The 27,602-nt window shown below is 35.7% G+C and overlaps 2 protein-coding genes across 2 annotated transcripts in view; both read right to left on the bottom strand.

Annotated features, from left to right (window-relative positions):
- Nucleotides 1-22,777: 22,777 nt before the first annotated feature.
- Nucleotides 22,778-26,240, bottom strand: VWC2L (von Willebrand factor C domain containing 2 like). Its single transcript, XM_044937769.2, has 2 exons — nucleotides 25,782-26,240; nucleotides 22,778-23,253 (listed from the first exon to the last, which is right to left on the bottom strand). The coding sequence occupies exon 2, from the start codon at nucleotides 23,171-23,173 to the stop codon at nucleotides 22,778-22,780; it is 396 nt and encodes a 131-aa protein (XP_044793704.1). The 5' UTR covers nucleotides 23,174-23,253; nucleotides 25,782-26,240.
- A 1,040-nt stretch (nucleotides 26,241-27,280) lies between these two features.
- The window catches only part of SPAG16 (sperm associated antigen 16), a 1,086,909-nt gene continuing 1,086,587 nt past the window's right edge, over nucleotides 27,281-27,602 (bottom strand). The window contains exon 15 of the mRNA XM_045162106.1: nucleotides 27,281-27,456. Within this exon, the coding sequence (XP_045018041.1) occupies nucleotides 27,281-27,456 (176 nt within the window). The remainder of the gene's footprint in view (nucleotides 27,457-27,602) is intronic.

The raw sequence follows: 27,602 nt of genomic DNA, 5'->3' as shown, positions 1-27,602 counted from the left end.
TAGAGGAAGGGCAGGGTTTGAATTTAGGCAGCCTAACTGCTATACAGTACTGCCGTGAGAGGTCTATTCTGCGTACCCCCATCTGAATAGTTTTTTTGTCCAGTGTGTTGTACATCTCTCTAGGCCAATCAGATCCACAAAAATAACCATTAGCAACTGAATGAATGATTTATAGAGGATTGATACTTCCTGCTAAGAAAGAGAATTTCACTAACTAGGTTTGTTGGTAAATAGATTCTTATGGGGCAGTAGAGCTTCTAAACTTCCTGCCAATGTGAGTTCGTAGAAAATTGTAATAGGCTAGAGATAGTTTTCCATGAGGTTCGTGTTCTTGGTGACTTTGGCATCTTCAAGTCTTGTAACCTGGTAGCTACACTCATGGTAGTTATCTGGGAGAGGCAATAACAGATAATGGTCTAGTAAAGACCTCAGGGCCTCTGCCTGAAATCAGTGGTGGCTGGAAGTATATACAATGGATTCCTGAAAAATACTCTGAGGAAGAGCTAATACTACAAGGCTTAGTCATAAGAGGATGCTAGACTTTTGAAAGGGAGTTTTGAATAATGAGAATCACAAATTAGAAAAATAAAAATATCACTCTAGCCATTAGCAGCTTCTAATCAATCTTTCCCTGAACTTGGCTTTATTTACATACCAGTTTCTCTTCCTGGTCTAGAATCTCTTTTCAAGAAACCTGTTAGTTCTTTTAGTTGATTGTTTTCAAAGAATGCCTCTGTTACAGTCTACTTCTTCTCATTGGAAGCCTCCATGTGCCTGTCCTCAGCCCCTCTAAATACTCTTCTCAAATTTAATCTACTGATCTTACACTAAAGCCCCTGTCTGTTGCTTGCAGCCTCCCTCCCTAAGCCTCTTTCTTTTCTTGAGCTCGCCAGTTCACCCATCATTGTCTTGCCTCATTTGACTTCCTGTACCATCCCTACTTTCAAAGTCATTGCTTATACAACAAGAAGTTCCTAGGAGTGGGCAATGTGCTTCTTTAACATTAACATTATTGTAAAAATCCTTCACATTTATTTACATTGCTGTAAAAATCCTTCCCACCTTACAGCATAAAACTCTGAAAGGTTTGATGCTTTGAATAAATCTTTACATCTTAAGCACTGAGCTGGTTACAAATTTCCTTTTATCATGCTCTTCAATGTGAAGACTATAGATTAAATCTGAAAGTGTCCCCCGTAAAACCAAAGATTAAACAATAAAGCTATCCTTCGAGGAACAGAGAACACTGGAACAAGTACTTCAGAAAAAAAAAAAATTATTCTTGCTAGCTTTTTTTCTTTCTTTTAGAAGAACATGTGAAATTATGATCACTACATGGCTCCTGTCAGTTAGAGATTTGGTCAGTAAGATGATTAAATGACACCATCCTAAAATTGTATACAAGGAAAATCTTTTTCTAGGAAATCTCACAGAGCATTTTATTTCAATGAAAGTTCTGAAAAATAAAGTAACATTCGCTGTATATGCCTTTATATAAATTTTAATTGAAATTAGGTTTAGAGGTCAAATTTATTTCTTAATGTTTGTACTAGGTGATCTGAATATTGTATGTGTTATGAATGTGTATGCCTTCATCTTAGTTTTTTTGAATATGTTATCTGTTTAAGCAGAAACCATACATTTATCTACAGTTTCTGCTGTAATTAAATTATTCATGTGGCAAATCCAAATGCTATCCAGACCATTCCTAGAGTTCAAGGGGTGTCCTCCTAGAGATGTATTTATTTTGAAATTAATAGAATGAAAAGGGGCTCTTTCTTAACTCTTGGTTTAGGTGGCTAGAGCTCAAATCTTCCTCCTTGGTTTTAGAATGGAAACATGGCAATACAGCAATATGCACCCTTTAAACCATGGTTTATCACTGAAGACCTTGAAGCTGAGATCCTAATGAGATCCTAAAGTCTGTGACTTTTGAGAATTCTTGCAGAATTAGAATTCCAGAATCCTGGAAACAGTAGAATGCCTTGTGATTGATTTAAAAAATGCAAAAATTAGCCTGAGAACTGGTAACTTAGGTTAGTGGAGGGACTAACTCCAGAAAAACAGTCAAATATGTTCTTTGTGAGAATCTGAAGCTAATGTCATTGCTAAGTATCATTATAAGATTATTAGATCATGTTATATTGGAGACTTGCAAAGAAGTCTCCAGATATTTAGAGAAGATTGTTGCTGTTGCTGTTTTGTCACTTAGTCATCCAACTCTTTTGCAACTCCATGGACTGTAGCCCACAAGGCTCCTCTGTCCATGGGATTTCCCAGGTGAGAATACTGGAGTGGGTCACCATTTCCTTCTTCAGGGGATCTTCCTGAGGGATTGAACCCACATCTTCTGAATTGGCAGTTGGATTCTTTACCACTGAGCTATTAGGAAAGCCTTTCTTCTCAAACATGCATCTTCATTTTGTAATCTGAATACAATGAGACTTACTTATCCTCTCTGGAGGAAAGCCTGGATATTTGGTCCAGGCACCAATACCTTACAGCATTATTCTTTATGTGGTGACTGTTACTGGCATTGTATGTAGAGTACCTGGGAGGAAATAGTTACAGTCTATAAAGTTTGTTATACAAATTCAAAGTGACAAGGCAATTGGCAGGATTCCACTTACTATTTTAACTTGGTAAGGCTGAAGTAACATTCTTAAAAATTGAGGAGCTCTAAGTTAGGAAAAATTGAAAAAAAAAGTTTCATTTTGTTGATTTTATTTGGGTGGCTGTGGTATTGTGGTTAAAAGTAAATTCTCTGGGCTTTCTATTTTGTTCCATTGATCTATATTTCTGTCTTTGTGCCAGTACCATACTTTCTTGATGACTGTGGCTTTGTAGTAGAGCCTGAAGTCAGGCAGGTTGATTCCTCCAGTTCCATTCTTCTTTCTCATGATTGCTTTGGCTATTCAAGGTTTTTTGTATTTCCATACAAATTGTGAAATTATTTGTTCTAGCTCTGTCAAAAATACCGTTGATAGCTTGATAGGGATTGCATTGAATCTATAGATTTCTTTGGGTAGTATGCTCATTTTCACTATATTGATTCTGGGCATACACACTGAGGAAACCAGAATTGAAAGAGACACGTGTACCCCAATGTTCATCGCAGCACTGTTTATAATAGCCAGGACATGGAAGCAACCTAGATGTCCATCAGCAGACAAATGGATAAGAAAGCTGTGGTACATATACACAATGGAGTATTACTCAGCCATTAAAAAGAATACATTTGAATCAGTTCTAATAGAGGTGGATGAAACTGGAGCCTATTATACAGAGTGAAGTAAGCCAGAAAGAAAAACACCAATACAGTATACTAACACATATATATGGAATTTAGAAAGATGGTAATGATAACCCTGTATGCGAGCCAGCAAAAGAGACACAGATGTATAGACCAGTCTTATGGACTCTGTGGGAGAGAGCCAGGGTGGGATGATTTGGGAGAATGACATTGAAATATGTATAATATTATATGTGAAATGAATTGCAAGTCCAGGTTTGATGCATGATACAGGATGCTTGGGGCTGGTGCACTGGGATGACCCAGAGGGATGGGATGGAGAGGGAGGTGGGAGGGGGGTTCAGGATGGGGAACACGTGTACACCCGTGGCGGATACATGTTAATGTATGGCAAAACCAATATAATATTGTAAAGTAATTAACCTCCAATTAAAATAAATAAATTTATATTTAAAAAAAGTAAATTCTCCAAAGCCTTAGTATTTGAGCTCTTTTCTAAAATGCTTTACTTACTAGTTTTAAATCTTGGGAAAATTATACAGCCTTTCTGTGCTTTAGTTTCTTTATTTATAAAACAAAAGAATAACAATATTACCAACCTCACAGAGTTACTGGGAAGCACATATGTAAGAAATATTATAACATTATTATTATTCACTTGCATACTTAGCTAGTGATGGCTCTCTTAAAAATAAGGTAAGAAGTGTAAAACTGGAAGCACATGACTATATTTAAAGGAATATTTAGGTTATTTCTCTTATTCAAAGTATGATATGGTTGCAATAAAGTTTTATAGGACTTGGTTTGGTGGTTTGTGAACTAATAGAATTAATCATGTCAGAAACACATTGAATAAAAGTTCTGATTAGAAGCCTCTAGATAAAGAGTAATTGTGAATGGTTAAAATGACCATTATAAATCACTCAGAAGAAAGGCAACAAATCTATTTTCTTTTCTTGAAGGCTCATCATTTATATGTCAATTCAAATGCCCTCTCTCAGAGGAGTTCTTACCTGATTCTCTCTCCAACATCTTTTTCCAACACATGGCCCATTCAGTGCTCTCATCAGATTATGAAATTATTTTATTGATTTGTTTACAATTATTTATTCTTATCTGCCTTCCTCATAGTTTATAAGCTTCTTATAGTATATTGTTCATTGCTATATTCTTGGCACCAAGAAGACGTCTTAGTACATAACAGATACTCAGGAAATCTCTGTTAATGTATACACAATTATTTATGTATATTCTATGCTTCCCTGTTTGTTAAACTGTACACCTGGGCAGTTTCATCTGTTTATCATGCATGGATAGGATTCTGATTCAATAATGTTTGTATTTTATTTAAATATTATATGGGAACTATGAGGGAAGAAGTTTTCTGATTATGATTCATGAAGTAAATATTTGGGCTTCAGCATTATGGCAATGAACATAAACTTACCCTCTAAAGGTAATTTGAAATTCATCATATCCATCATATGGCTCACCAGTTAAGTCAATCTCCAAGCACTCCACTGACTAGACTATCAAGAAGTTGACAATCACAGACTTTTATTGCACTAGAAAATACCATGATAACTAAGATGAGAATACATGTAGGGGAATTGTTAAAGGGCCTAAGAAAAAGTTAGCCTCATTTTACAATGCGTCAAGTTTAATGGTTACTTATTAAACAAAATGATTTTAGTATATTACAAAATATTTTTTCAGCAAAGGCCTTCATTTTAAACATGTCTTTTTTATTTTTTTTAAATAATTATATTTGTATTTTTATTTCTGACTGTGCTGGGTCTTTATTGTTGTGTGGGCTTTTCTCTAGTTGTGGAGAGTGGGGGCTACTCTTAGTTGCAGTGCAAGAGCTTCTCATGGAAGTGACTTCTCTTGTTACGGAACATGGGCTCTAGAGTGTATGGGCTTAGTAGTTTCAGCTCCCGGGCTCTAGAGCAGAGGCTCACTAATTGTGGTGCCTGGGCTTAGCTGATCTGCAGCATGTGGGATCTTCCCAAGTCAGGGATTCCACCTATGTCTCTTCTGTTGGCTGGTGGATTCTTTACCACTGAGCCACCAAGGAAACCCATGTTCTTTTTCTTAAAGGATGATTTAGAGTAAAAACTCCAACAAAACACTCACTGAATACTCTGAGAAAGAAAATTTGATTCCTGGAAAGTCCTCAGTGAATATTGTTGAAGAGTAAAGGGATATATACTTAAAGAAGGGATGGAGTCTAAGTGCCAAGTTTTAGCACACTAAGTACATCAGTGGCTTTCCTTCTAAGTATAGCAGGCTTCAGATACCATGTGGTACTCCATTTCCTTGATAATGGGCAAAAAATTATCTGAGAGAACATAGTTCAGACTGCTTTCCCCCAAATTTCTTATTAAACAACTATTTAAAATCTGATCTCTACCAAGGAAATGATTCTGCTTTAAGAAGCACTCTTCTCTTAGAGATAATTTATGGCATAAATTTCATCACTTTATGGAACAAATCTCATTACTTTCAGACTGTATGAGAAATTTGGAAGACTCTATTTCAAAGTTGCTGATGCCTGTCAGAAGTCTGACTGTTCACTTCATTAAAATATGCATTAAATTACAGAGTACAAGAGTATTTAACATCCACTGCCACTCCTTTAGCCAGGAATTTGCATTAGGCCGATGTCACCTAAAAACTCAATGGATCCAATGGATTGTAACCAAAATTCACAATCATCTGAGATAAGACCAATGTGTCACTGATTAAAAATGCTCCTCACAGTTCTAATGGGATTGTAGTAGTATCTTCAGTGATCTGTACCATAGATTGGAGCATATTTGAAACACTGAGGTTGTAAGTCTTATCAATCTATGAACATAGAGCTGAAACTTCTTAATGAATTTTAATACTTTTGAAGTAAATAAACCAAAGATTTTTAATAATTCCTTTGGTCAGAAAATGTATATGACTGTATCATTTGAGTAATGACTGAAATAGCTATTCTTTCTGAGGTGTTGGTATTTTGATAATATATTCTGGAATATAATTTCTAGGGTGTCCATCAAAAACTACTTCATTCTTCTTGAAAAAACAATTTTTGCCAAGCAATTGTAATGAGTGCACATAGCTTTGCCTTGCCCATGTAGCTATAGTAAATTAGGTAGGTAATAAAATAAAATTCAGAAATGATATAAATTTTTGAAATTATTTCTTCAGCATATTCATTAAATGTGTATTATACATAAGATAACTTCCCCTGGGCGTCTGCCTACAATGTGGGAGACCTGGGTTTGATCCCTGGGTTGGGAAGATCCCTTGGAGAAAGAAATGGCAACCCACTCTAGTACTCTTGCCTGGAAAATCCCATGGACAGAGGAGTCTGGTAGGCTACAGTCCATGGGGTTGCAAAGAGTCGGACACAACTGAGCAACTTCACTTTCACTTTCATACATAAGGTAATGTATGTAAGGTATAACTTCCCTGGTGGCTCAGACAGTAAAGCGTATGTAAGGTATACGAAGATGAACTCCATAGCTAGCCTTCGCTCAATAAATGGCAAAATTGACCATTTAGGTATCTATAAAAATAAGTTTTGAGTTTTTAAATCAATTGATTATAAGAATAACTGATGGTACTACTATAATGAAATACAGAATTATTAATCTTTCTACAGAGTAAATTTGCATTTACTCTGAGATAATGTAAAACACAAGAATACTGCAAAAACAGTTATGAAGTACACCCCATCTAAAATTATTAATTGTCAAGTACAAAAAAGTTTACTCATTCTTGAAAACTCATCATTATAGTTGCTACACAACAATGAATCATATTAATGATTTTTTCCTCTAAAATATTTTCTTCTAAAACAATTCTAAAAAATGTAAATATATTTTGGCATTTGTTTCAAGGACAGGCAATTCTGTAATTATGTACTGCCCATACCGATAAACTGTTGGTGTATAGAGCCATTTGTAAAATATGGATATTTTCAAGGAACCTTATGACAATAAAATATAGCCTTTTTGAAAACATAAGGGATAGCATAGATAAAAATAAAATATAGATAAGGAGAATATAAGCAAAAATCTCTCTTTAGTTGCAATAACAGATGTATTTTTTAAGTAGGCAAATGTACACTTAACAAGGAAAATATCAGTATGTACTTAAGAGGGAAAAGGATGTTTTAGTTGCCTCTAAGATCTTTGAAGAACTCAAAGGTATAGACAAAGGCTAGTAGATTGAAGATAAAGATTTTGATAAAGTATTATACTTGTAAAATAGCCTAGAAAAGCAGCAGCTTCTAGTCCCTCACTGATAAGCTGGATTGAGAGTGGTTTTGGGAGAAGGCAATGGCACCCCACTCCAGTACTCTTACCTGGAAAATCCCATGGGTGGAGGAGCCTGATAGGCTGCAGTCCATGGGGTTGCTAAGAGTCGGACACGACTGAGCGACTTCACTTTCACTTTTCACTTTCATGCATTGGAGAAGGAAATGGTAACCCACTCCAGTGTTCTTGCCTGGAGAATCCCACGGATGGGGGAGCCTGGTGGACTGCTGTCTATGGGGTCGCACAGAGTCAGACACGACTGAAGCGACTTAGCAGCAGCAGTAGCATAGAGTGGTTTTAGTACAAGGAAGGTCCCTGTCAAGGAACTGAACATTTTGAGTACAGCCTGTATGTCTCCATGCTAAGGCTGTTCCATTTATTACCCATTTATGCAAAAAGGGAAAAGTGAACAACTGCATAACTTCAAAACTTTCCTGTTGATATTGAAAAGGACAGACTGTTTATCAGTTAAAAGTCCATAATCTATATGCTATGCTATGCTAAGTCACCTCAGTCGTGTCCGACTCTGTGCGACCCCATAGACGGCAGCCCACCAGGCTCCCTCCTCCCTGGGATTCTCCAGGCAAGAACACTGGAGTGGGCTGCCATTTCCTTCTCCAATGCCTGAAAGTGAAAAGTGAAAGTGAAGTCACTCAGTCGTGTCTGACTCTTAGCGACCCCATGGATTGCAGCCTAACAGGCTCCTCCGTCCATGGGATTTTCCAAGCAAGAGTACTGGAATGGGGTGCCATTGCCTTAATCTATAACAGCATTAAAACAAGGTCCTGTGCAGGTGGGGGCGAATACATCACTGTTAGAATTCTCCAGTGTGAAAGAATCATGTAAGAGACAGTCTTATGGACTCTGTGGGAGAGGGAGAGGGTGGGAAGATTTGGGAGAATGGCATTGAAACATGTATAATATCATGTATGAAACGAGTCGCCAGTCCAGGTTCGATGCACGATACTGGATGCTTGGGGCTGGTGCACTGGGACGACCCAGAGGGATGGTATGGGGAGGGAGGAGGGAGGAGGGTTCAGGATGGGGAACACATGTATACCTGTGGCGGATTCATTTCGATATTTGGCAAAACTAATACAATATTGTAAAGTTTAAAAATAAAATAAAATTAAAAAAAAGAAAAATAAATAATTCCATCATAAACTTCTGATGCAAAAAAAAAAAAAAAAAAAAAAAGACAAATACAATCAGTTTTATTCCACAGGAAACACTGAGTGGAGGTGATAAGAGGAAGGAGAGAAGGCGATAACTCTGGCTTTCTTGCCTTGTGTGGGTGATACTGAATTAAGGGCTTTTCAGGGTCTACAGGATGGGAGTAATAGACACAAAAGTCAAATGGACTTTTGTATCAGGAGTGCCAGTCAGATGATTAAGATTAAAAAAAAAAAAAAGAAATCTAAAAGTTGAAATCTTTTCATTTTCCATTTGCTAGTAACATGCATTTTACTTGTTTTAAAAAGACAGAAATTTAGAATTAGTAAAATAAATTGCTTTATGATTACTAATATCATAATAAAACATTCACTTTCAATTTTAAGTACAAACAGCAATTTCCTACTCAACTTTATGCTTCAGTTTTTGATGCTTAATTCCTGTCTTAACTTATTCCACAAAAATATATCAGATGGCTTATGGGCAATAATATGAGAGGCTATTTAATTGAAAAAATATTGACTGATTAATTTATTGATAAAAGTTCTGACTTTTAGTGTGTATCCTTTGTGCAAGTATAGAAGAAGTAGACACAACTTTGTAATCATGTGTGAACATTGTTAATATCCCAATGGAATTCAGCCATAGGATAAAGGAGTAGGCGCATTTGGAGCTTAAGTCCTGTCATCCAACAATGTTGAATTAGCTTGGATAGGTTATTTAAACCACTTGAAACTAAGTGTTCTTATTTGTAGGATGAAATCAATAATAACATAATATTAAGAGACCTGTAGTTTTCCTCACTGTATTTTTATGAGACAAAATGGAAATAACAGTATTTGAAGAAGCTTGTAAATTATGCATTTTGTAAATGACTGTCATTGTTATCCTAGTTGACCAGTGGTTTATTTGTTTACTTTCCCTTCATCTATTTTCAATGGCTGTGTATTTCTCAAATTATATTGACCATAAGTTATTTTTATTAAATTATGGCATAATCCGGAGAAGGAAATGGCAACCCACTCCAGGATTCTTGGACAGAAGAATTCCATGGACAGAAGAATTTGGCAGACTACAGTCCATGGGGTTGCAAAGAGTCAGACATAACTGAGTGACTAACACAGACACGGCATATTCATTTCTACTATAAATTATTTGAAATATTAAATTTGTAAAGACTATTTAATTTTGAGAGCACCTGTGGCAGATTCATTTTGATATATGACAAAACCAATACACTATTGTAAAGTTAAATAAAATAAAATTAAAAACTAAAAAAAATAAAATGCAGCACTGTTTGCACTCATTATCATTAGACAGAATGATATTGGAAATTTTTTTTTCGGTAGTTAAGATTCTCATTTACAGACATGAAACTTCACTCTTTAATCTGAGTCTTGCTAAAAACAGATTTGCAGTGGGGTAACTTGAGCTCATTTTTTTTTTTTTTTTTGAGTCCTATCTTCTAGTGTCAATATGAAAGTCCTAGAGTCTCATTATAAAAGGGAAAATTCTCTGTGACTGTCCCTTTTCTCCCTAATGAAATTTGCTAAATCTCAGCTGTCAAAGTTTTGCTATTTTAGCAGGATTTTATTTTTAAAGTTTGGGGAGTATTAGACTGAACAATTTTAATTTTTTTCCCTGTCTTATTTAGGAACATAAAATTAAATTAGCATACAGTGAAAATAGGTGGAGTTTCAGGGAGCTGGGCTGTGTTCTCCTCATATAGAAATAGGACTTAATTTGGTAACAACTGGGAGTTTCTACAATGACTGTGTATTTCTAAAGCTGCAAAAAGCCCTTTCAGGGTCCACATTATCTTTGTTGTTGCTTTTAATTTTCATTTTCCTGATGTGGAAATTTAAAATGAAAACAACTAAATTTGAAAAAAATATTCCTGGTCAATACTTTGGCCACCTGATGAGAAGAGCTGACTCATTGGAAATGACCCTGATGCTGGGAAATATTGAGGGCAGGAGAAGAGGATGAGATAGTTGGATGGCATCACCAACTCAATGGATATGAGTTTGGGCAAACTGGGAGATAGTGAAGGGCAGGGAAGCCTGGCGTGCTGCAGTCCATGGGGTCACAAAGAGCTGGACATGACTGAGAGACTAAACAACAACAAAATTCCTGGTCAGTCCTCACTACTTTCAGAATGTAGGGTTGGTTTTTGTTGTTGTTGTCGTTGTCGTTTAATGAACAGAAATGTGCCTTAGAGTCACCCTTCTTTATGGCCAGTGGGGTTTTTTAAATGAAGCAAATTGAGTGATGCAAAACATGGAGTAGGCAAAGAATTTCCCTCATGTTAGCGGTGTACAACATTTCCATCAGGAAGAAATGAGACTTAACATGAAATATTTCAGTTATAATTGAACAGGTATTCCAGAATACAGGATGTGTACACACTTAGATAAGCCATCTCTATCACATTTCTTGCATAATGTCCACAGTATACTCTTGGAATCTGGGCAGGTTTAATGGCGAGAGCACTGCAGTTAGTCAGAAGCCTCCCTTATCAATTATGTCATGAGAATAAAAATCATCTTAGAACTAAACCATTCCATGAAGGAACAAAGATGAAAAAAACCTCATAAAATTGTCAACAAGTATTTATATTTCCCGCAGGCACAAATCTGGTTATGTCACTAACTCCAGCCCTTTGGTGATTTTACACTTGTTCCAGGCTTTGGTTTAAGTTCCCAAGCCTGGCCTTCACACTGTGAGCTGGTTCCATGTCCCTTATCTATCTCATCTCTCACTTTTTGGTCTCCTCTGTCCCCTCTGATCTGAGCCCTTGGGTTAACTCAATTTTATATGAATGTGCTTTCCAGTGATTTTTGCCAATTTTCCAATTTTGTCTAAAATATTTTCAGTGCACTGAAATCCTCACTCTTAGGCTCTTCCTAAGCTCTTTTGATTAAGTTGTTCCTTTCTTGATATGAGTTCCTGAGCAATCATCCCAGACCATCTGCTATTTGTGGTTATCTGCAGCGTTCATTTTGATAGACTAGAAGCACCTTGAGGGTCAGATTCATGTCTTATACAATTTGGTACATGCCTCACACCTATCACCTCTCTACATGTCAGAGACATAAAGGGCATTTAATGGAATCAAGCCATGTATTATGCAAGTTGACCTGAAAACATGTTAGTGAACTTAACATCTAATTCAGCAGATAAGATACATATTTTCATTTATTAATATAATAGGAAATATATCTATTATATTAAATGAAAAATACCTACCTGATTTATCACACTCTCAAAGGAGAGTATGTGGGATCTCAAAATAAAGCACATTTTTACCCTCTTTGCTTATCTATTTCATCTGAGAATTCTCAGTAAGTAGAAAGTTATTAAGTTATTATACATCAATGTAAAGAGCAAAGCCATACTCCTTGGAGACAAATGTGCAAAGAGCGATGACTTAACATGTCTGTTGTTAAGTATGTATAATACATTTAAAATAGGCAAAGTTAAATGCCTTTGAAGATTTTCACATGTGGAAAGACATCCCCAAGACCACCTACAAGTGAAGTAAAACCTATACCTAACAGTACCCAAAGAATCTGTAACTTTGAAGAATGTGAGAACGATCTGATGACAGTATGACTTGAGGGAAGTGGGAAGGGAAGAAGGGCTTCCCAGGCAGCTCAGCGGGTAAAGAACCTGCTGGCAATGCCGGAGATGCCAGATATATGGGTTCAATTCCTGGGGTGGGAAGATCCCCTGGAGGAGGGCCCAGGAACCCACTCCTGTATTCTTGCTGGAGAATCCGGTGGACAGAGGAGCCTGGCAGGCTAAGTTTGCAAAGAGTTGGACATGACTGAAGCGACTGAGAACACAGCTCTGAAAGGGAGAAGAATTTGATCCTAGATAAGAAGTTGGCAAACTTTTTCTACAGAGAGCCATACGGTAAATATTTTTGACCTGTGTGGGTCATATAATCTCCGGAGCAACTACTCAGCTCTGGATTGCAGCCTGAAGGCCATCATGCATAATACATAATGAATAAGCATTGCTATTTTTCAATAAAACTCTACTTACAAAAAAGGGTGGTGAGCTAGATTTGGTTAATAGATTGTAGTGTGCTGATCCCTTGTAACTGGCATCGTTGCCATTATGTCGAAGAAGTCATTGTCCATTTACATTGGTTCTATGGAACAAAAATTAATTAACACAAATAACAACATTAACTGCAATTTTGGAAACTTTAAAAAGGACCAGACAATAAAAGATAAGCTGAGATATATAGATTTTTATCATTAATTGCCCATCAGAGTCAGATAAAGGAATAAAGGATGATCTTGGTCATTAACAAAACACTTCTTAAATGGTTTCATTGAATGCTTATGAACTTTAAGATGTTAATAGATGTTCAGAGGGGAAAGAAGTGTTCTGCTGTCACATAAATTTGTGAAATACTGGGCTGAATACGGGTCAGGAGCAATAGTAGTAAAAATGTCAGATAGCTCTTATGAATCCCTTATTGTGTGCCAAGTAGTTTTTACTAATATCTCTATTTTAGAGATGCATGCACTGAGACATACTGAAGTAATGTGTGCCTGGTTACTTGGCTGGTGAGTAGTAGAACCTACTCTAAAATATAGTCTTCACCATACTGTTGAGCTCTTAGCTGTTGAACCATGTTCATTCTGACTCTCAATCAAACCTTTAAAAACCTTTCAGGTGCTGTCAGTATACTAATATATATGATCAGACACTGCATATTTCTAAGAGGTGTTAAAAGATGCATCATTTCTCAGAATTACTTGGCCACAAAAAAGAAAATAAAAAATCCTACTAAAAATCTAACTAGCTGATCATTAGAATAATCTGAGAAACTTTAAAATAGAAATGTAAACCATTTGGGTTGGCCCTGAAGAGGGAGAGGTCAAGGAATGTGAATTTTGCAACATTCCTGCCTTAGATGATACTGATCATATGCCAGGTTAAGGATAGCCCTTTGTTCTAATGTCATACAGCTAGATAATTTTTGTACACTTCATCCATTTTTCACACTCCATTCCTGTCATGTAGTGAGTGGTGGCAGTTTGCAGAGTGAAAAAAATAATCAAGAACACAGATCCTCAGTTCCTAAAATCACCAAATATGTGGCAAGGGCAGCTAATGTAGTTCCTTTGTTTCTTCCTAGTATTTTCTCTGTGAAAATAGATAGTGTTTAATATAACTTTATTATGGCCTATACTATTTGGTTTAATTATAGAATTTTTCATTTTTAGACAACAGATCCTCTTTTTATTAGAGCCTTTGCAAACTTAGGCTTCTTTTGCAAATTGACCTCTATCTGTGTCAAAGACTGATTTTAGATATGCCAATATTTTATTGTTCTTGTCTGTTTGTAACTCTGGGTTGTCATGGAGATAGGTCTTGATATCACATTTCTATAGACAACTGGCTGAAATAAATTTCTGCATCCAGTATATTTATTGGAAAGAAAGATGCAAATGAGCAATAAGCCTGAAGTTCTAAAATGTAGATAAAAGACCATAGGAAAAATATATTTATATTGCCTTTGCAAATAGTAAGCTCTGTCAGCCATTGTGGTGTTTCTACTAAGTTTCTGTTGGTCTTTGTTTTATCATCTGTAAAAAAGTTGAAAGTTCTTTTACAGATCTAAAATTCTGTTGTCAGTTCTTAAAAGTAGGAAAGACTTAGATTAGGAATTAAAAAAAAAAAAAGCAAAGACCACAGTGCTTGTCTTTTTTAGATAGAAGAATTTATATAAATTCAGATACTAGCAATCCAATCCCTTGCTAAGGAATAACAATGATAATCAAGGATCAATATTAAGACAAAGTTAGTTCAAAATCTCATCCAAGTAATGTTTAATTAAAAACACACACACAAACTTCTGAGCAATCAGAATTGTTAATTAAACTTCATATGTAATACTTTAATTTTCAAATTCCCAGTACTATTTATTCCTCATTAGATATATGACAACATTATTGTATCCATCCTATAGATAGAAAGATTAGATTTATTTGAGGTTTGTTTATGGTCTTATGACATAATAGAGAGAAAATTAAGAGTTGTGTTCGGTAGATTTGTATCCACTTTAACCAACTTTATATAGTCATAAAATAATACCAGATAAAAACTTTTCAGGAGATAAATGAATTTTCTTGTTACTTTGGTACTTCATTCACTCTTTTCATGGTGTCATAAAATCCTTGCCAAAATGACTTTATTGTGATGTGCTAGATGGCAGGCTGGAGGCAAGGAAATCAACAATGGCGGTGTGTGAGATTGAAATTACTGATGCTAATCAGTGGTGATTAAAGGTCCAAACCTAAAATAAGCTGACTCTAAAATAAGCCAGTCCCTATTAATAATGACTAAGCTTGAGAAAGATCACTTGGGTAAGCAAACCCATTGAGCACTTGAAATCACCTTGAGTTATTTGTTTCAAACTCTTCCTTGAAAGTTTGGTTAAATATAACTAAAACATAAATCAGTATTTTTTTCTTGTGCTATACTTTGTAAAACACACTGTCTGATACATAAATCAAGTTAAAGGAAAACAAAACAAAAAAAATACGATCAGGGTGAATAAGAAGGGTTTGAAATAATTGTAAAGATTTTCTTAAAGTAAGAGCAATTCCAAGCTCCCTCAAATTTCACACACATATACACACACAATGCATGTATGAATCAATTTCAGTTTAGACTATATAGATTATAGACTAATCTACAAATTTGCATAAAATATGTAGATTATGTCATAAGGTATAGGACATAGTCATGCCATTGACTATGTATTTTGGTGAGTAAAAACACAATGACAGATTAGCAAATTTCTAACATATCCGAAATCTTGTACAATTAGAGTTAAAATTTGGAGGGGAAACTACCAGGTCACTCTCTTTTCAGGTTCATCTCCTCATAGTATTGGCAAGTCAGCAGGAATGGACAGCGAAGTTTATAAACAGCTGATGACTGACCTCAAGTCTGCTGTAGTCACTAGCAGTGACAAGCTCCACAAATCTCAGATGTGGCTGCAAATCAAACACCAATCTCCCCGTGTGCACAGGGGATAGAAGCCCAGACACAAATCTCTCTAGTCATGTTTAGCACACAGTTATCACCATTAAAGGCAGCATCTTATCATATGAAGGATAGCAATAAAAATCAGTGTGTGCATCTATATTTAACTAATTAAAGGACCAGCTGACCATCAAGTCTGTTAAAATTTAAAGTAAGAGACTATTTCATCCCTTCAGGGGTTAACTTGGAAGCTATTTATAACTATAATTCCTACTCCCATAATTTGAAAAGTGTTGAGGGCCATTTTCAGTTCTCACTGAGGCTTTTGGAAAAAACAAATTATTTCAAAACTCTGATCTATTTCCTAAATGTAATGTAGTTCTGTAGAATTAAAACACACCAAATGAGCACAATGTAAAAAGAATGAGAAAGGGTTTGAGGAACTTTATAAATTTAAGTTCTAACAAAATTAACTTCTAATCTTTGAAACTGGTCAGACATTATACAAATTAAACAGATGAGCTCCCTAGTTATTTACAAAGATGGGTGTTCTGCCTAGGGAGAATGATCATTGAGAATGATTCACTTTGAGGCTGCTTGTGGAACATGCTGGGGGCTGAGTTTCAGATAAGCAACAGTCACTACTGATTAAGATTACTTAATCTCTATTATTTTGCAGCTACTTAAAAGGAAAAAAAAGCTATGCTTGAATTCACTCAGAGGCAATTTTAATACTAAAAACAACATGTTCTGCAAAACAAAAACTGCATATTGTAGAGTCAACAACTGTGGAATTAGTCTTCTCAATCTCCCAACAAAGACCTCAGTTATCTTTGTTGTATGAAATTATAATGTTTTCTAGGACTGACTTTCAATGGAATCTTACAAATGCCCAACTACTTGTTAAGAACTTGTCTATCCCTTCTTGGGAAAAATAGGTTTAAAAAACCCACCCATAGTCTTAAAATTCACCCATTTTACATTATTAAAATGAATGCTGCTGCTAAGTCACTTCAGTCGTGTTCGACTCTGTGCGACCCCATAGACGGCAGCCCACCAGGCTCCTCTGTTCCTGGGATTCTCCAGGCAAGAACACTGGAGTGGGTTGCCATTTTCTTCTCCAGTGCATTAAAGTGAAAAGTGAAAGTGAAGTCGCCCAGTCGGGTCTGACTCTTTAGCGACCCCATGGACTGCAGCCCACCAGGCTCCTCCGTCCATGGGATTTTCCAGGCAAGAGTACTGGAGTGGGGTGCCATTGCCTTCTCTGATTAAAATGAATACAGGTGGTCAAAAAACAGAAATAAAAAAAAAAATAAACAAAACTCTCCCAGTTGTTAAGATGAGAGGTCTTTCCTGCCTTGTCTCCCATATTTCAGCAGGATGTTCATAACAAGTTTGATTCCATTTAGTGGCGATGAAATACATTTAATACATACTACAATGTTCATACATTTGGAAAGATGCATTCTGTATCTCTTTGTCTAGTACAAACATCTTAGTTTCTGTGCCTCTCATATTAATAGGAACTGGTGCAATGGCAGATGAGTGGGTGGGGTACAATAAGTGGCATTTCTGCAAACAATTATCCCCTCATTGAAATTTCTTTACAGCTTTTCACCCTGTTCTTTCACATATTTGGTAATCAGTTCCTAGGATATGCTGCTTTTCATCCTTTTTCTGTATTAAAACAGACATAAAAAAGAGAAATCTCCTAATCCTAACTTGAAAAATCCTTTCTACTCACTTTTATATGGACATTAATGATGGGACATAGATTAATGAGAAAATTGGGAAACCTGTCTTCCTGTGAATGTTTCCATTGAAGAGTGAGTCAGTTCTCAATCTTAGTTGGCATCAACAATTTTTATGGGTGTGATGATTTGGCAGAATACTCTGAGTGATTAATTCTCTGTCCTCTTTGCTGCTTTCCTCAAGATTTAAATGTTAAGTCCAAAATTCAGGGCAAAAACTAAACAGCTTACCACAGCATGAAAAACATTTTTTTTTTTTAAAGCTGTAACATATTTACAAAATGTGCAAAATGAGAAAATAATCACACTGAACCTATTAAAAATAAAACCCAGAAACTTGATCAACTGTCTTTGGCCCATAATGGGAAAAGTACAAAGGTCAGTGCCTGCAGAGAAAGGCAGATTTTGGGTAAATCCAAATCCTCAAGTAGGGGTACTGGGTGTTGACTGCAGAAAATCACTTTAAGACAGGCTATGCAAAGCTGAAATAAAAAAAAAAAAATCTCTTTCAGTTGCAAGTAGTATAATCTTCAGTGTCTGACCTAAAACTAAATCAGTACAAGTTATGAAGTATAAAAAATTCCAAAAAGGCTAATTCTAGCTGAGTGAGAGTTATAAAAATATTTAGAAAAATAAGAAATTATTTCTCCCTTTAAGAAGCTCAGCATGAGATGGTTAAGCACAGAAGCACACCCGATACAACCTACATTTCCAATCAAGGTTTTCTGTAGGAAATGCTACTGTAATTTATTATTTATAATTATTTTTTAAAAAGTAGGTCCCAGTGTCATTTTGCCTGAGTACACATGAAAGAAGAGAAAACCTACTACATAATGACCTTTATCTTAATACAATATTACCAGAACACTGGAAAATTCAGTTTTCGAAAAGGATAGTGTGAAAGCCATTTTCAAGCCTTATATCAGTAAGTGTTGGAAAAAATCCAAATGTTTATAAATGACATTATTTTTTCCATCAGGTGACACACATATAGCAATCTACATTTAAATTTAGTGATCAGAAAACACTGATGTAGGGACATGTTTTTGTAACTATAGTGTCAGACCGCACAACTAAAACACTGAGTGGTCATTACAACACTTGGGATGGAAAGGCAATCCAAGGTGAGCATTGGTTAGGAAGAGGTGGGGAGACAGAGTAGAAAGTAGAAGCAGGATGGAAATGCATGCTTTGTGATCAGTGTACGCAATCTGTAGGGGCCCAGAGAACACTCTACCTGAAGTTTGAATGCTTCTCTAATTAAAATGGAGAGATCAACACATAAACAGATACAAAGGCATTTTAAGAACTTTAACTTTTTATATTGTCTGTTCAATTATAACCTGACTCATTTTGTTCACCAAAATACATTAAATGCCTGTTTTGTGGTTTACATGGGGCTGGGGTTGGGACCAAGGAGCAAAAAGAAAACATTGTCCCCAGCCTTAAATGTTTCACTGTCCAGTGGGGGAGAGAGAAGTCCTTTCAGTTTACATTATTGCAGTGTGACAGAAATGGTGGCAATGAGTTTATATGCTGAAGCCAGTAAGCCTGGATTTGAATCCTAGTTCTTCTATGTTAGGTATGATATTGGGCAAGCTATTTACATTTCGGTGCTTCAGTTTTCTTATCTGTAACACAGTGCTAATAAAAGTATAATTTCATAGTGTTATCATGAAATGTGCTGTAATACACATAGCTCTTAATGGTGTCTGGCTCTGACTACTGTCCTTGTTATAATGGTATGAGATGCAGCCCAGGATACAGCAGTAGGCCAGTCAGAGGAGGCTTTGCAGTTGAGATGAGATTTAAACAGAGTTCAGAAGCAGTTTAGTTGGACTTACACACATGTGCATAAATGGTAAAAAGGTGTGGGCCTGCATGTGCAAGCACACAGGGAAGAGAAGTCACTGAGAGTTTAATAAACCTGAAGAAGTTGGTGAGTAGAATCCAGACTGTACTAGGGAATTTTGGTTTTTATCTTCAAGACTGTCCCTGAATGTTTTTGTCTTTATACAAGCTGGTCTTCTCATTCTTTGTTTTCTGCAACAGTCCTGTTTTCCCAGCCATTAATCTCTCTTCACTTCCATTCAATTAAATACTTGGCTATAAAATAATCTTGTTTAAAAAAACACATTTAACTAGGTCAACTTTATGTATAACAACCTGCATTTTGTCCCTTGTTACTCTTTAGACTGAATCTATTCTGGCCTAGTACTTGAGTTCCTCTTTCCATGTTCTGAAAACACTATTCAAGTTTACCTCTTTCTTTGGATAATAGCGTTTTAGTAAGATTCAGTTCCCTGTCATTCTCATCTTTCTCCTCTTCTTGCTGATTTTATTTATCCAAATATCTGACTTTGCTTAAGCAGTTTCCTCTGCGGAATTTTAATCTTCCTAGATAAATTTTAATTTTTTAAGAATATGCTCATCTTTGACCTTCCTGAAGAAAAAGACAATTTGTCTGACCAAACCTCATACCATGTTGATAAGTTTCTGGCACCATAATCCCCTTGGTGTTGACCTTCACGATCACATGCTTTATATAGCCTTTTCCCCACTTCTCTCTCCAACTTAGTTCATGCCTTCCTTGTGAATGGAGATGTTCCCTTCTAGATCTTTTACTCTCTAATGCATGTACAGTACAACTACAGTATCTTGTCTACTAAAAAGTCCAACAAATGCTTATCAGATGAATGTATAACATACAAGAATATCACAATATAAGCTCCTTAATAATGCCAAGATTATTACGTGAAAGTTGCATGTAGCTTTAAAGATCAGCTTACAAGAGACAAGAAACTAAATTAGAAGAGAAGCAAGATGGCTGGTATTTACTTAGGCATAATAGTTTGCATAGATAAGTACAAAATTTAAAAAACTGTTGGAATTTTTTCAGTTGGGTGACTTTTAAAGTCAAGCTTCCATCATGAGACATAGGTGAAGACATGAAAGAATGCAGAACTCAGAGGAAATTCCTGGACACTGGGATTTAGAAAGAGTGAAAGGACCATTTATTTCAGTATCTATTGTGTACCAGTTGTTACAAGATTCCTAACTTCATATAAATTATTTCACTGATTTTTTCCAATATCTCCTCTCAACAGAAGTAATTATTATGATGGTCATTTTGTAGTGAATGTTACTCTGGCTCAAAAGTTTAAGGACTCCTTCCAAAATCTTACATCTAAGTGATGAATCTGGATATAAATCCAGGTCTTTCTGCCTCTAGAGCCAAAGTGCTTTGAGAAGTGATATAGGCTTTATTGTCAGAATGGGTGTATTTAGAAAAAGGTTAAATAACTTGACAATTTTGGACAAGTATCAAACTTGTTTGGTCTCAGTTCTTCCAATCTTATTAATTTAATCTAGATAATCTCTAGAGCTCTTAAAACTAAAATCCTTGTGAAAAAGTGGTATCTGTTTTCTTTTTTAAAAATCACATTGATTTAAAATCAATGATATTCTAAGTCAGGGAAAACATTGTGCATATTAACAGATTAAATATTAATGATAGCAGGGACAGATAATTAGAATGAAGGAATTATTAACTTGATATATCTTTATTGTTTGATATGGCAAAATGATTTTTATCTTTGGAATAAGAATTTAACAAAAACAGGGAAAACTACAGCATTTTTACTGCTGAGCTAAGTTCAAAAAAATCAGTATCTTTTATTCTTTTATTTAATTTTGTAGTCAATATTTAATAATCTCAAATTTTATCTGGCATACAACTTTGCTTGGGTTAAGCTATCTTAAAATGTCTTTTTATTTTACTCTAAATAAAAACGCATACTACAGGAGAGTAACCTGATTCTAGAACCATGTCTACAGTCAGTCATGTGTTAAGTATTTGCATTTACTTTTGTTACCCTATGTCAAAATGTGTCCAATATATTAAAGATCAGAAAGGAATTGATAAATGTATGACACTCTTAACTATTATTTGATGTCGATAATGGTAATTTTACTAGATTCTCAGGCCTCTTCTCAATATTGTGCAGCAAAGTATCATAATACATGAAAAAGTCTAGAATAACACTTACATATAAGAAAGTTGAATGTGATAATTATCACTGAAATTTCTCTCATGTCCTAAAGAAACTAGTCAAAATTATTGGGTTTCTTGGGTAAATCAGATCTGGTTTGAACCCAAAACTTAGACTGAATGCAATGAATTGCCAACACACAGGAAGTACTCTGATCATGATCTGTTAAAACCTTTTCCCATGTATTGACTTCTTCTACCATTTGACTCTTGTAAAGAAGGAAATTGGATCAATGCTAATAATTGAACATTCTTCTCTCAAACATAAACACATTGAAAACTAGCTATATCTTCTTTTGCCTACACATTTCTGAGCATGTTGTCACAGAACTTGGTTAGGTAAAATGAAAATCTTTATATCAAGCTGCCAGTATGACAGAAACCACAAGGCAAAACTGTCATTGCATTTGAGGACATGTTGATATATTAATTTATGCCTTAAGGGTTCAGATCTGGCTTGTATGAAACCCTAATTAAAACCAGTCATTAGAAAAAAGAGGCTCAAAGAAGAGGTAAAAATGAAGTCCATGTTACTTGACACATGACACAAGCATAAAAGACTAAAATTACCATTGAGGCTGAAAGCCTGTAAAATTAGCCTCTTTTAAAAACTACGTTTTACAAGGGACTATGATAAAAATTCAATTTTCTCTGGGGTCTTATATGTCAAAAAAAAAAAAAATCTAAAGATAAGAGAACAGAATGGGAACAATGTTCTATAACAAGTAAGTCCAATGCATATTCTTAATACAAAGACCACAGCTCAGAAGTGTGTCTCTGTAGTACTTGAATTTTCATACACGAAACAGATAATTCTAGACTACAATTAAATGGCTCCAAATACAGGCTAATAAGCCACACACACTCACACATGAAACTCACAAAATTTAAACATTAAAAAACACATAGTTTTTAAACAAAATTGTTTCCATCAGAAAACATATTTTGTAATAACACAATGAAATGTTTAAGGGCAAAAATAAAAGATGGTAAGCATGCTCCAAATATTTCTGAAGGAAAAAAAAAATTCTTGTGAAACCCTACAGATATTGGTCAACAAATCAATTGCCTATTGTACCGCCACAGTGGTCCTTAGGCTAACTGGAGTCACATTTTTGGAAATCAAAGAGAAATTTAAAAATATGCTTTTTAAACTGTACTTTTAATGTCGTGATCTAAGTATGTGGTAAAATGTTAGTATTCAATGAGTAGAGAGGGCAACTCATACCTTAAATTCCTCCAAGATCTTGTAATTTTTCCCATGATATTCACAAAAGTTTTTGACTTCTTTGCACTCAGGACAGCATCCATTGTGTTCCACTTTAGTACACTTTGGGTGAATTTTAGGGCATTCTGGCTGGTCACAGACAGGTCCATCCAGAGCACAGACACACGGGCAGTTGGAATGCCCTGGGAAAAATCTTTCTCCCAACTTGTATACAAAGCCACTGTCATCCACACACCCCTTCCCTCGATAGTCATCAAAAATCAGGTTGTCGTTACTGGAGGTCTGGTCACCTTCATCAGCAGGATAGTCTTCATGACTGATGGCAGCAGAGGTGACCAATCCGGGGATGACCAATAACAGTATGCAAGCTTCATGAATATGAAGAGCCATCCCCCTCCTCAACGGCTTCTGGATGTTCTCCTAATATTAGATATACTCAGCTCCTTCCATGAGAATACAAGAGGGGCAAGCTGAAAACAAATATTTAAAAAGAATGATTTGACATATATAAATAGAATATAGGTTCATTTAAACCCATGCTTTTAACATGTTTGAGATCTGTTTATTTGAGATCTATTTGGAAGTTTTGTTGTTGTTGTTGAGTTGCTAAGTCATGTCCGACTCTTTGTGGCCCCATGGACTGTAGCCTGCCAATCTCCTCAGTCCATGGGATTTCCCAGGCGAGAATACTGGAGCAGTTTGCCATTTCCTTCTCTAGGGGATCTTCCTGACCCAGGGATCGATCCTGAGTCTTCCGCATTGCAGGCGGATTCTTTATACCACTGAGCCACCTGGGAAACCCAATTTGGAAGCTACTAAGACCTCAAATAGACTAAGTTCATGCAGCTATCTGCACTTTATTATGAAGTTTGGAGGGTTGATCCTTGACAATATATGCATTAAAATTTGTTGTTTATGAACTTCTTTTACCTTGGATATTTCAGCTTTAATTTACCTTCTGAATTTCAAAGGTCTAGCTTTGTCTATCTTGTAAGAAGTGGTTTTACAGAGACTCAATTTTACTAGTATTAATAGTTACAATTAACTCAAGAATATCTGAATGCACACTCTTTGAGTTCACTGACAAAACTAAACTAGTGAGTGAGAATGTATATATGTTACAGTCATCTGTGTGAAAACTCCAGAGATTAGTGAGAAAACATGCAGCTTCTAAAAGAAAGACAAAAAACCAACAGTTGAATGTAAATTATCATTGGATGAAGCTGGTACAAAGGCCTTCCTACTTCTTTATGCCCATAATTGGAGAACAATAGTGGTCTCAATGTGGCTTACTTGTTTAGGTGGATATGAATCTGGATTTTGAAACATAGTTAAGAAGGAAAATAGCACAGGTATTCCATAGTGAGTAACAGAATGAAAACTTTACATAATAAATAAAATGCCATGTATTGAAAAGGATTTGTTAAAAATAAATTTATTTGTATTATTGTCCACACCTTTATTTTATTCAGGAAGTAAGCTCCTAGTGGGCAGGAAAGATGTATCTGTAATTTATTTTTACAGTAACTTGAGTCTAATATTCATGTAAGAAATAATACTTGAATTACTTCAATGTAAAATAGCATTCATATATTCTCAAAAATATACCTCTCTTTTTGACGTGCCAAAGATACTTGCATTTAGGCAATTTGCACAAAAATGCCAATGTACAACTGTTTGAAGTTTCCTAAAATAATAAGGCATTGTCAATTCATAGAAAATGTACCTTATATACTTTGGTGTTACTGACTCTTGTAAACTTCACTTAGTATTAGCACTTGATGGGGAGTGTTGGTAGTGGGCTCTTATTTAAATGGTTAGAGTGACTAACTCATACAAAGCCTTGGAGAAATTGTGACTTTAGGGAGTACTGGATAAGAAAAATGTCAAGTAATTCATTTGTCTATTTACATGTTGCTGGCTTTATGCCAGTATTGCTAAAATTGTATATAGGACATTTTCAGATCATTTTACAAGGGCTATTCATTTATTTTCAGATTATAATAGCAGTGATAAACCATCTATTTTAGTCTAACATATGCACATAATAATTTCAAGTAAGATAAAGATGGCATTAGAAAACTTCAAGAACTATTATAGTTGCATTTTAAGTTAGATATGCAAATTCTGGTAATAGTAAAATGGAAGATAGTATATTCATGCCTTCCTTCAAGAGAAAAAAACTCTCTAATATTAGAATTCCTTCTGCGAATGTGATGATAAAGGAGATGGATCTCTTTTAAAATATGTCAAAAATAATGAGTCACGACAGAACCAAAAAAATGCAAACCTATAATTCTACTTGAGAAGCTGGAAGCTCCCTTTGACAAAGCATTTTTTCTCTTAAATTACTACAGAGGCCACAGACATAATACAAGCTTCTGAAAAATCATAATTTTCTAATTAAGTCATGCATTTATACATTTCCCACACACTTAGAAAGTTTATCTTAGAAGAAAAAGGAGCTACTGTGCTTTCTTACAGTTTTCTAGTAGTATCTTGTCAATACATGCAAGATAAGCCATATAAAATACCCAGATCATTCTGTTTCAAAAGGACACAGACAGAAAATGATCTCTTTGCAAGCTACAGGTAGGCATTAATGTGTCAGGTTAGGGTAAATGCAAGCTCAAAGGTAATATAGGGATGTCATACTCACTTTATATAAACATTAAACATGCTTTTTAAATATGAAATATATTCTAAAATGTGCATGGAAAAAACGTCTTCTCTTCAATACAAGAAACTTATTATTTTTAAAAAACATTCTTCCTAACTGTGCTACTCTCGTGCAATTTAATATTTATTTAAGAGAAGAAATATTAGAGAAATCAAAATGTTTATCTGAAGATCTTTAATAAGTAAGTAAACACTGCTAAACTGAGGATCACTTCCCAGCTAAACTTTCCCCCTCCCCACATTGCTACATATGATTTAAAATGACTGCATCTATTTCTTTGAGAAAACAAACATAACTCATGTCATAAGATACACTTACCTAATCACTCTGGAGGTTAAATGGTGGTGGTGGGGGTCACAGACCAATACGAACTAAAAGATCACGTTTGTGTTAGGAAAGCAGTTTCTCTTTAATTATCCAAAGAATACATTTTTCAGGCTTGAATTAAAGGCAATCCATTCTACCTCCCATTTCAAAACACAGTCAAGAAGCAGTCTCCCGCCCTTCCAGAGAGAAACACAGCACACACACATAAGAAATATGCTTTGGACCTGTCTTCAGAATTCAAAGCAAGAAGCAATGCTGGTCCTGTAGCAATCCAGACCCCAGGAGCAGAATCATGTTGAACTTATTTTTAGCCTTTTCCCAGATCCTTCTATGAAATTTCCCAGCTGATTATGCCTCCTCCACACATGAGTTCACTTACACAGTGTTTGATACAGCAGTAGAGGTGATTTGGCTAGGCTCTGAGGATCAAAATCAGCAACAGCATGCTGTAGCCAAAAGCCCACTCCGCCGGCAATAGCATCAGCATCATCCACAATATGTTGCTTGAATCCCCTCTTACACACCAGAAAATACTAACTGTGGACGTGAAGGAAAGGAGCAACTTTAGCTGGGTTTCTGCATCACTGAGAGCAGTTTGTAGACTGCTGATTTGGAGCTCATTCTGCCGGCAGCCGGGAATTCCTCAGCACCACGGACAGCGCCAACAACTGGCTTCTGAGCCCAGCTAGGTCGAAATCCCGAGCTGCTCCTTGAGATCAGACTAGAGCATTCTCTAAGCAGTCGCATTTTATACTGTGGATGCGTGCGTTAGGAGGGGGAAAAGGCATTTTACGTGCGTGCGAGATACTTACTTGCATTGAAATTACAATAAAACACTAATTAAATAATTAAATAAAAAACATTGTAACTATATCCAGTGCATTCTTGCATGGGCTGCAGAGATGAAAGTTCTGAAGAGCTTTGCATTTAGATTTAAGCCACCTGCAGTCTCTGATTATTATTAACAGATAAAGCACAATCATTGTTAAAGAATTTGTGAAAACGTTTGCTCCCAAATTCTATTTGACCCTTTGCTTGTAGAAAGCCTTTCCCGGTGCTATACATAATTACACTTAAGATCTTCTTTCAGTTTAGACTTGATTCTTCTTCTTCTTCTTCTTTTTTTTTTTAAGTAGCCTGGTTCTCCTGCAGTTTGTTTTCTAACATTCAAAATCAATCTCCTGTAATTCATCTAGTCTGTCATTAGGCGTCATTGTAAAACTGTTTCTTCCAAACCACTAGCAAAGATGCTCTGTTTCGGAATTCTTATCAAAAGGAGGGAAAAAAAGAAAAGACACAAATAAATGCGCAGAAAGTTATTATTTTTTATTGGTAACAGTATGACTAACATTTATGTCCAAAGCAAGTTTTAAAGCAAATTGTAAATGTTACCTGCTGACACATTTAACCAGCTATTTACTGGTTTGGGACAATATGAGGCATTTTCAAGCCTTAAAGGGAATACCCTTCGCAGTGGGATACACTGACCGTCAAGACCACATTCGAACAGTGCCATCAGAGCCTCCAGAAAACAGAGTCTCTCCGTCACGAGAAAATATGACCGTGTGAGCCTCACTCTCATGGCCCATCAGTTTGTGAATCTGCCCAGATTTCAGATCTAGCAAATGGATAACCCCATTGCCACTTGCCTGAGCTAAAACTCGACCTGACAGAGAGAGGGGGAGAGAGGAAGGGAGAGAGAAAGAAAATCAAAGTTTTATTTCAAGCAGTAACAGTTTACAAGCAACAAAATATACAGTTTTGTTTCAGCTGTAATTCAGACTCATGTTAGATGTCAGTCAACAAATCTGA

This window comes from Bubalus bubalis, chromosome 2 (genome assembly GCF_019923935.1).
Source record: "Bubalus bubalis isolate 160015118507 breed Murrah chromosome 2, NDDB_SH_1, whole genome shotgun sequence".
In the NCBI taxonomy this organism is placed as follows: domain Eukaryota; kingdom Metazoa; phylum Chordata; class Mammalia; order Artiodactyla; family Bovidae; genus Bubalus; species Bubalus bubalis.
This window is presented reverse-complemented; position numbering and strand designations above follow the sequence as displayed.